Source organism: Alligator sinensis, unplaced genomic scaffold, assembly GCF_000455745.1.
Source record: "Alligator sinensis unplaced genomic scaffold, ASM45574v1 scaffold707_1, whole genome shotgun sequence".
NCBI lineage: Eukaryota > Metazoa > Chordata > Crocodylia > Alligatoridae > Alligator > Alligator sinensis.
Window position 1 is genome coordinate 1,708,110 of NW_005842065.1, and position 9,802 is coordinate 1,717,911.

At 57.7% G+C, this 9,802-nt stretch overlaps 2 protein-coding genes and 1 long non-coding RNA gene across 3 annotated transcripts in view; 2 read left to right on the top strand and 1 right to left on the bottom strand.

Annotated features, from left to right (window-relative positions):
- The window catches only part of FARSA (phenylalanyl-tRNA synthetase subunit alpha), a 5,353-nt gene extending 1,723 nt beyond the window's left edge, over positions 1–3,630 (bottom strand). Inside the window, 7 exon segments of the mRNA XM_006023422.3 lie at positions 105–220; positions 715–843; positions 1,134–1,226; positions 1,569–1,687; positions 1,805–1,903; positions 2,535–2,672; positions 3,407–3,630. Of these exon segments, the coding sequence (XP_006023484.1) occupies positions 105–220; positions 715–843; positions 1,134–1,226; positions 1,569–1,687; positions 1,805–1,903; positions 2,535–2,672; positions 3,407–3,577 (865 nt within the window). The 5' untranslated portion in view covers positions 3,578–3,630.
- Positions 3,591–5,848, top strand: LOC112550260. Its single transcript, XR_003093988.1, has 3 exons — positions 3,591–3,727; positions 4,678–4,820; positions 5,745–5,848. It is a non-coding gene; the product is annotated as an uncharacterized LOC112550260 (long non-coding RNA).
- A 2,895-nt stretch (positions 5,849–8,743) lies between these two features.
- CALR (calreticulin) overlaps positions 8,744–9,802 on the top strand; it is a 6,916-nt gene continuing 5,857 nt past the window's right edge. Inside the window, exon 1 of the mRNA XM_006023423.3 lies at positions 8,744–8,916. Coding sequence (XP_006023485.1) covers positions 8,829–8,916 — 88 coding nt within the window. The 5' untranslated portion in view covers positions 8,744–8,828. The remainder of the gene's footprint in view (positions 8,917–9,802) is intronic.

The window sequence follows — 9,802 nt, forward strand, 5'->3', positions numbered from 1 at the left end:
GGGGTGAGGAATGACAGAGGGCCCCCACCCCCAGCTCTGAGCCCTTCACTGCTTCAGGGCACACCCTATAGAGTAAGGGACCCCAGCACTGGGGGGGCACTGACCCAGCAGGAAGAAGGTGTCGTGCTCATCACGTGCTGGGTGCTGTTGCGGCTGGAACAGGGCATCGAAGTTCCAGAACGAGCTCTCAATAAAGTTATTGGTCGGCATCTCCGTGAAGCTGGTGGGAAAATGGGGGAAAAAGGATGGTCAGCAGGGTTGGGGTACAACTTGCCCTCCACTTCCACAGAGTTGGGGAGAGAACCCAGGTACCCGGGCTCCCAGTCACCACAACTCTAACCCTCCACCCCCTCCAAGACCCCAGATAGAACCCAGACAGGCTCCCAGGCCCCCTGCTTTAATGCCCCAGCCCACCTAAACCCTGAATAGACCCCAAGTGTCCTGGATCCTAGTCTCCCTGCTCTATCCCCTGCCCCAGACCCGAGATAGAACTTGGATACTGAGGTTCCCAGCTTTTCTGCTCTAGCAGCTTTCCCCCTAATCCTGCTTCCTTCCCAGACCTCAGATAGAACCCAGGTATCTGGGCATCCAGCCTTGGAAGGCAGGACAAAAGGGAGCCCCCCCCCAGCCCTGGACTGTCAGTGGCAAACCCCGCCGTGCCCCAGTGCTTTAGAAGGCTTAAGGATGACTTCCCCCACCCCTGGCAACACTCACCCCATCTCTAGGAAGATCTGCCGGAACTGGGTGCGCACCTTGAGCAGTGGGTGCAGGTGCCCGCTGTTGGGGGGCAGCCCCAGTGCTGCAAAGTTGTACGCTTTGAAGCTCAGGTTGTGCCAGGACCCGCTATGATGAAGAAGGGTGGGGTGGAGGTATCAGGGCTGGTGGCAAGCCCTTCCCACCCCACCAAAATGCAGCCATTTCTGGGGCAGGGGGTAGCAGCACATAAGAGTAAGATCATTGAAATAGACCTGGGCAATCCCACGGTTCCTATAGACTGGACCAGACCACAGGAAACATGGACTTCTAAACTCAGCAAGACTTGAACCCATGGCTCTGCCAGGTGCATGGAGTGGGCAGAACCCTTTCTACGCCAGGCTCTGGGGCCAGGGGAGACAGGGGGGTTCGGGGCTTACCTGGCGATCATCTCAGGCGTCAACTCTGTCTCCTGCCTGGCAAGCCTGGTGCTAAAGGCACTGCCTTTCCGGATCCAGTAGCTCTTCAGGGTCCTGGAAAAGGAGGTGAAAATGAGGTTACAGGGAGCCCACTGGTCTTCAGCTCCTAGCATCCACTGCTGCCCCTCACTAATGTGGCAAACTGGGAAGGGCAGCTCAACAAGCTACATGGCAAAGGAAAGCTCCAGCTGGGCAGGGGGCTGGGAGGGGCCAAGGGCAGCATCTGAACCCCACTGGACAGGGGAGCAAAGGGGGGCCTGTGGGTGCTCAGCATGGCAGAGAAAAGAAGCAGCGGGTGCTGCCTCCCAGTGGTGAGAAGAGATCAGTGCAGCCCTGACTGCTAGATGCAAGATAGGAGGGTGGAAGGGCAGGATCTCGGGAACAGGACACACTCACACTTCCACCAGCAGTTTCCTCTTCCTCAGCTCATTCCGTTCCTTCTCATCCAGGCTCTCGGCCTTGCCCCGCTGCACCTGCTCCAGCTTTTCCTGCACAGAGTCTTCCACATTCTCCACCTACAGGGGAGGAAGGCTGGGGTCAAAGGTGCAGCCTAGGAGTTACAGTACCCATCCTGTGCTCAGGGCAGGAGGGAACTGCTCTGTGAGGGACCCCCCCAGGTAAGGGCCACTCACAGCACGGAAGACGCGGGGCCCCCCCTCAGCCGCCTTGTCCAGCCGTATCCACTTGTTGGACATGGCCTTGCTGAAGCCGACCTTCGCACTGGGAAGTGCCTGCAGAGACACAGGGGGGCAAGGAGTCAGGGCAGAGCCAGATAGGGGGAGCCAGGACCCTCCCAGCGGGTTAGATGGTAGAAGGGGAAGCCAGCTGCCTGCCAGTGATTCACAAGCACTTGCCTGTGCTTCACAATCTAGGTGTCCCTCTCCCCATCAAGGTTCTGTTAATTTTATGAATACGGAAACTGAAGCACAAAGACAGACAGAAATGGGAAAGAGACCCTGAAGCCCTGACCCCCAGTCCTGCCATGCTCTGCTGACCAGAGTCCATTTGGCTTCCAGAAGGAAGAGCATAACCCAAGTGTCTGGGCTTCCAACACCCCCAACCAGATACCATCCCCTCTCAGAGCTAGGAAAAGAACCCAGGTGTTCAGGCTCCCAGCTTCCCCTGCTTTCAACCACCTCTTGCAGAGCTGGGAAGCAAACCCATGTGTCCATCTTTCCAACCCCTGTAGTCATACTATTGTACTATGCCACATTCCCCTTTCTGATGCCAGTCAAATCAGACATCCTAACCATAAGACCATGAAAAATCCAATGTTTTGACACAGAAAACACCAAAAAGGCTACACAGAAGAAACCAAAAGGGAGCTGAGAGGAGAAAGGAATAGAGGAAGGGGAACCTCACCATAAGCTGGCTCTGGGGCAGCCCCTCAGGCGGGATGCTATTGAAGACGTGCACCTCATGGCTCCCATCCTGCACGATCTCTGTCCCCTCAGCCGTCAGCTCCCAGCGCTTGGATGACCGCTGCTCAGCCTCAATGACCTGCAGGGGGTGGGGAAGGGGGCTGGGTCCCAGCCAGAGGCCTCAGGAGAAGCTCCACAAGCCCCAGAACAGCTAACATGCCCCATGGAGTCCCACTGGGGAGCACAAGATGCCACCCCTCTCTGCTTCTGGGCCCTGGCACTCCTGCTCGCAGCACCTATGCGCCTCTGGTGCTTGGCCTTAGGTAGCAGGCTCTTGGGGCTCACTGCAGCCCAAGAAACAAGCCTGAGGGCTCCCAGCCTGGGGTGTAACACGATCCAGACCTCAGGGACAGGGACCAGCAAGACACTGGGATTGGGAAGGGGGAGAATCTCCATTACTGGATATGCTTGAGGACAAGCTAGATGCAAGGGGGGGGGGGAGGGAGGGAGGAGTAGTGGACAGGGAACTAGAAGCAGGCATTGGGGGTCACAGTTCCTTTGGGGCCCCTCCAGCCCACGGTCCTCATGGTCATACAACAGAGCTACCACAGTCCAGGGCCAGGGCTAGCTGGGAGCCACATGTCCCAGCTCAGAAAGGGGAAGCCAGGACAGACCTCCCATGGACTTTTACACCACATCACTGCCCTGACGGCAGCAGCCAGCCCCCCATAGCCACCCTGCCCCACCACGGGCTCCTTCCCATCAACCCCAGAGTGGAGGGAAGTGGAGAGAAAGGGACCCGCCCCACAGCCTAACCCCCCACACCATCCGCAGTGCTTCCCAAAGCCCCGCCCCTGCTGCCAGTCCCCCAACCTCGCCCAGCGCCTGCAGACTCTTCACAGCTCCCACAAGCAGCTGGTGGTCCAGGCCCAGCGCGGCGGCCGCCTCCAGGCTACAGAGCCCGTCGTCGTCGTCACCCGCTCCGTCCAGACGCTGCAATAGCAGCTCGGCCACGCCGGCCCCATCCTCCATGGTGGGCGACATAGCGGCGGAAGGGAGGGAACGGAAGTAGCAGCCTCTCACCCCGGAAGAGAGCCGCCCTAGCTGATTTCCGGAGGAAGTGGGGTGTTCTCCTCTGGGCGGTGTCAGCCATGTTCAGTGTGGCAAGGGAGGCGGCGGCACGTCCCCAGCGTGGTAGGAGAAGCTTGGATCAAGTTATGTTCGGGGCGTAGGAGCCATAGCGGCGCCATGTAGAGCGTGGCATGAGAAACGAGGGCAAAGCACGGTGGTGGAGGGAGGGAGCAGGGAGAGGCACGTGACCGGCGCCATCTTGGGAGTGGCGGAAAGGCGCAGGGTTTCCATGCAGCCACCCGAAGTGTTGCACACCGTTCCCGGCCGCCGCCATGTTGGGTGTGGCGCACGTTGGGCGGCAATGGGGCAGCCGTTTTAAATTGGCGCAACCCCAGCCCCGCCCTTGAGGCCATAATCCCAGATATTTGGCGGGGGTGGAGTTGGAGCTACCCAGAGATGGTTCCCGGCTCCCTTTCCTGAAGGGGTCCCAAGAACTCCCAAAGTGATACAGTTCAGCAGTGAAAGGTCAGCTGATGTTTGGTTACTATGGCAACTGGCCCCTCCTTCACACCCAGGGTGTGCACGTGGCATAAAAGCAAGTGTAGGCCTTCACCCCAGTAACAGGGCAGGGATCAATGGCCTGTCCTGGTGCCTGTATAACTCCTTTGCACCAAACAGCTGAGAGCATGAGGTGTTAGGTTGCCATGACAGTGGGCCTCTTCTGCAGGTGAGAGACACCCGGAGGATATCAGGCAGTCAACCGTCTGTCACCATGGTCACAGGGTTAGGGGACTGACACGTAAGAATGGATCAAGCACCAGGAGGACAGTGTGTGGCACCTAGTTACTGTAGTGATGATCCTGGGATAGGCATCTTGGGTGCTATGAGAGGGTATGACATCATACAGGTGCTCTTGAAACACCTGACACTTCTGATGGAGAAGGGGTGGCTTATTCAAGTGCCAGCCAGGGCAGCCACGGAGCTGACAACAGATCAGAACAGGGTCAGCTTCAGGACTCAGTAAATCAAGGAAGTGTTGGATTTAATCCTTGATCTTTCTTTTCTCATCTCAGGGCTGTCTGGGGCCATCACATGACACAGCTGAGGGTTCCTCTGCCGCTACAATGGCTAGAGAGTTATTTTTCCTTCTGTGCAAGTTGTTGATTGCGTATGATCCCAGGACTCTGGAACATGGCGCTTAAAAATGCTGCATGTGGTAAGACTTACTGTAAGGTCACAACAGCTTGTCGTCTAGGAATGAGTCATCTAAGGGCAGTCCTAGAGGTAGCTGGGGTAGAGACAAGGTGTGGGATCCTTGAAGAAATGAGGCATGTGGGTGTTAGAGCAGGTTTTATACGTGATCAAATGCACATATACACACATGAAATTGCACTTGCACAATTACACATGTGCACAATTACCTGCACACACAGTTGCGCATGGCTGCTAGCAGCTATAGCCAGGATTGCACACCCCACTGGGATGCACAGAGCGCAGCATTTTATTTACTGCCATATAAATTACAGGTGACAACACACTAGAGACTTTTTCCTCCTGGCTGGTGTAATTCTACCTCAGGACTAACTGCAGCTTGCTTTACGAGTGGGTTAATGAGTTACAGGGGCATTTAAGGACTGGTGTTACCTACACAGGACAGACAAGCCCAGCCAGGGCCAGAGCAGCAGAATTATGACAGTTCCCACCCCTGCCGATAGACCTCCACTTTGGCTTGGGCAGGGCCTCTCATGAAGCAGGAGGGGCAGAAGAGGCAGCAGAGAGGAGATTGTTCCAATGTGAGAGTCTAAAACCTGCCCCACTGGATCCAGCTGAGGGGGTGACAGCCCACCTGCCCTTCCCCAGGAGGGATCCTAGCTCTGTGAGGGTGGATCTTAACCTGGTGTCCTTGTGGAAACCACAGCCCTAAGGCACCCAGCCCTGTGGCACAGTGGCCTCTGCCTTTGTATGGAGGCAGATCCATGGGGCTGCCTGAGAAGGTGCCCATGACGAGCTAATGGGGCCGGTCCAGAGCCACCCCAGGACTCCCTGGTGCAGGGTAAGAGTCACCTACTCAGATAACTGGGTCTGGGGGCAGCACCGGCCCAGGAGTGCTGGGATCTAACAGGCCTAGTTCTGTTTCTAGACAGAATTGGACCCAAGCCGGGGAGTCCAGAGCCCATGGTGCTGGATCCTGACTCCTCTCAGATGCCTCCTGGTGGCAGCATCCCCTGACTCAGTGAGTTTGGGGGCCTGCTTCCTGATGACATATTACCAGGCCTCTGACACTCACTGAGAGAATGAGAGGCTGGGGTGTGAGTGCTGGGCCAGTCCCCTACCCATCAAGAAGAGGGTCGCATGGCTGCACTATGGCAGGACAGGGGGCCTGTTCCCATGTGTCCCCCTGCAGTGGAAATCAAGATCTGAACCCCTGGGGTCCAGCAGGGTGAGGTGAATGAGAGGCAGGAGCTCCTGGACTCTGCAGCCCATTTCCTGGGATTGATCCTAGCACCAGGGTGTGGACCCAGATGAACATGCTGCCTCTCTGCCAGTTCCCTTAGCTCCATGCATGAAATCGTGGAAGCCAGTTCCTGCATTTCTGGATCCCTGGGTTTTGGGGGGTGGAAGGAGTTAGAGCTGGGAGCCAGGGTGCAGGGAAGGGAGCTGGCTGCAGCAATGGGGAAGCAGGAAGCTTTCATAGGAGAAGGGAGCCAGGCTTGAACTCATGCCTCTGGGGGTACAGGAACAGATCTGATCTGCTCTACCACTGCAACCCTTGCATAGACCTGTGCTCTCTGAGCTGGGGACAGAACCCAGGCACCCTGGCTCCCACCCCCACCCTGCTTTCATCATTACACCCAGCTCTCAGCCCAGAACCTAGGAGTCCTGATCCCCAGATCCATCACTTCAGCCATACCCCAGGGGTTGAGTCCCAGCCCTCCCAATTCTACCCCCTGCCCCCCATGTGCTAAGAGCTGCTCACATCTGGGACTGTGTCTTTAGTGCTGTCTGGAGTGGATCCATGTGCCCCCGTTTCCCCAGGCCCCAGCCACTTCCTTTTTTCCGTTCCTCCTCCTATCACTATGCACCCACCCTGCCCCTTTCCCCACTGAGCTCTGGTCCCTGCACTAACTGACCGGGGGGTTGCAAAAGCAAGAACCATTTGTCACTGGGTGATGCCATGGTTAGTGAGGGGGGCGGCACTTGAGGCCAAAAGTCCACTGTAGACATGGTTGTACTGGGGCAGATGCCCAAAATGATAGGTCCTGTTGACAGGGCCAGAGAGGGGTTCCTGGAGGGAAGGGGTATATCTAGGACAGGTTTGTGGCAGGAAGAGAAGCATAAGGGGAGAGAGGAAGGGAAAGGAGGAGGAATATGGAGAGACAGGAGTCCAAAGCCATGGTGGGATGGATGACAGGTGTCACCACCACTGTGGAGGCCTGGAAGGGTCTATAGGGGAGATGGATGGGGTGGGTGGTGTTTGCATTCCCAGGTCTCCCCAAATCCTCTGTCACTTTATCGCTGCTGACCACGCAACAGCTGCCCCACTCCACCCCCAACACCAGCTACATCTCCCATCCCAGCAAGAACAGCTGCTGTGTTTTACCCCAATGGGTGCTACATTTTATTGGAGGGGGAGGGAGGGGCAGATGGATCACTTACCAGGTTTCAACGGTCTGTGTCCTGGTGCCCTGCCAGATGCTGCTGATTACATAAGAGACATAACTGTTGCTGGGACTGTTATCTCTCTGCCGTGTGTTACTTCTGGGCCCAGGCCCACAGCATTGGCAAGGGCCTGCTCTCGTGTTTGCTTTCCTTTGCCAGGCTGTTCAGAAAGGTGAATCACCAGGAGTCTTCCTCTTCCTTGCCTCTTTCAGGCTTTAGAAGATTCATAAGGATTTTGAAAACATTTGAATCGCCACCTGAAATGAAGCTGCTTCTGGGGTGCAGCACACAATGTTCAGAGAAGAGATAACAGGGGCTCTAAGGTGGAATGAAGTGCCAGGGGAGCGGTTAGAGCCAACCCTAGTGGGGGTGCGGGGCCCAGGGCAAATCATCCTGTGCAGGGCCCCCTTAACACATGGAGCTGTGGTACCCCCGCAAAGGGGGGAGGGGGTGGTCTCCGTGCTTCTTCCACAGTGCTGGGCTGAGCCGCCAATTCCAGGCGGGCCCTGCAGGAGGGGTCACGGCTTCTCTGCTTGGCTCTGCAGGGCCCCCCCAAAGCACGGGGCCCAGGGCAGTTGCCCCAATTTGCCATACCTTAAGGATGGCTTTGCCAGGAGGAGATTGTCAAGGGGAGTGGTGAGCAGCCCGGCACTGGCTCCCATGTGCTGGTGGAGGGCACTCATAATGCCTGAGATGGTTGTGGCTCTTGTCCCTGTCTGTCCATGGCTGGTGGGGGGAGGGGGGTGGGTTGTTTAATATCTGTTTTAGTCCTAGGTACCTGGAGTTTTAAGGCATGTAACAGAGTCGGTGGGAGAGCCAGGTAAAGAACCACAGGTGTTCTAGGACCAGGGAATAGAACCCAGGAGTCCAGGTAACCCCTCCCCTTTCCTAAAGGTAGGCCCCGCCCCCAGCCAAAAACAAATTAGAGCCGGGATTCCCTTCCTTTCCCCCAGTTTAACCTATGTTTTTTATGACAAGATCAGGATGCAGAGCATCTCGCATATGGCAAAATTAAGCTCTAGGCCTGTTTCCAGGGGAGTGAAATCCACATGGGATTTAAGAATCCCACATGGGATTTCACTGCTTCCTCCCCACCTCAGGGCTTATTGCGACTATTATGGGCTGGCGGCTTCTCCCAGCTCTCTCTGTTCCACCCCAGGTGAACTGCGAGAGGTGGAGACTACAGTCTACCTTGAGCTGGTCCTTTAAGGCGCCCCAGCTAGTCATGTGACCTGCCAAGCAAAGGTGACGCATCAGGCAGAGTGGGAGGAGGTGTCTCCACCGAACGCGTGGTTGCTCCTCATTGGCCTGGCGCTGCAACCAATAGGAAGCGGCCATCTGGGACGCTAACGTTCGGGGGCGCCTCCGGAGTCGCCCTGTGGGGCGCCGGCCAATGGGTGCGCGGCTCGCGGGGCCGCGGGCCAATGAGGCAGCGGCAGGGCGGGGCTCGGACCGGCCCCCCATATAAAAGCTGTCGCTGCTACTGCGCCTGCTGCAGTGTCTAGGCACCTCTAGGGCTCGTAGTGTCTTAAGGGGGTTGGAGTCGTGCGAGGGACTCGTCGAGATGAGCCCGTTCTTGGTGCTGTGCGGCCTCTTAGGCTTGGCGGCGGCGGGGCCTGTGGAGTTCTTCCGGGAGGAGTTCGCCGACGGAGGTGAGGGAGGGGCTGAAGGTGTGGACGAGCCTCTGGGAGGGTGGGGAGCGCCCATGGGATGTCTCTCCTTGGGGTCTGGGAGGGCGGTGGGGGGAGCCGCGATGGAAGAAGAGCAGGGAGTGCAGGTGGAGGCCCCCCCAGCACGGGGGACAGGAGATCTGCCTGGGGGGTGAGCAGGGAGTAGCGGGTTCTGGGGAAGGGATGACCCTGTGATGCCCGGGTTATGGGGTGGGTGCCTGAGGTGCGGCTGGGCCTGGGGAAGCTCGGGTGGCAGTGGTGGGGCTCCCATGGAGCAGCTGGGTGGGCCTGGCAGAGGCAAAACCCTGGATGGGGCGGTGGAGGCTGTCCTGGGGGAGAAGAGCTGGCCCAGGGCTCAGGGAAAGGCCTATTGTGTCAGGCTGAGAGGCTGCTCTCTAAACCCACCTGTGCTGAGTGGCCTACCTGAGTCCAGCCCCCAGAGGAGTCTGCCACAGAGCAGAGTCCCTTACAATGGACTCCAGCCACTTGAGGCAGCGGGAAGAAGCAGCCCTGGGCAGAGCTCTTACCCCAGTGTGGTGCAGGCTCTGGGGTCCTTTGTGTTCTAGGCTAGGTGGCAGCAGAGTGACCCATGTGGCTCTGGGGAGCAGGAGGGAAGCAGTCACACATCTCCTCGCAGGCCCTGGGCAGCCTGCTGTCGCTTTCACTCTGCTCCCTGAGCAGCTGGGCAGGAAGTAGACTGGGTTTTGGTTTGCCCCTGCCTCAGGTTGTCCTGAGCAGAGAGGAATTGGTGCCTGTCACTGAGCATCAGGTCAGGCTTAGTGTTGTTGAAAGCAGCTGGGGCTGCCCTGGGCCAGCTGAAAAGCCAGATCCTCTGGAGCAGACAGGCAGTGTTTCCTGGAGAGAAAGA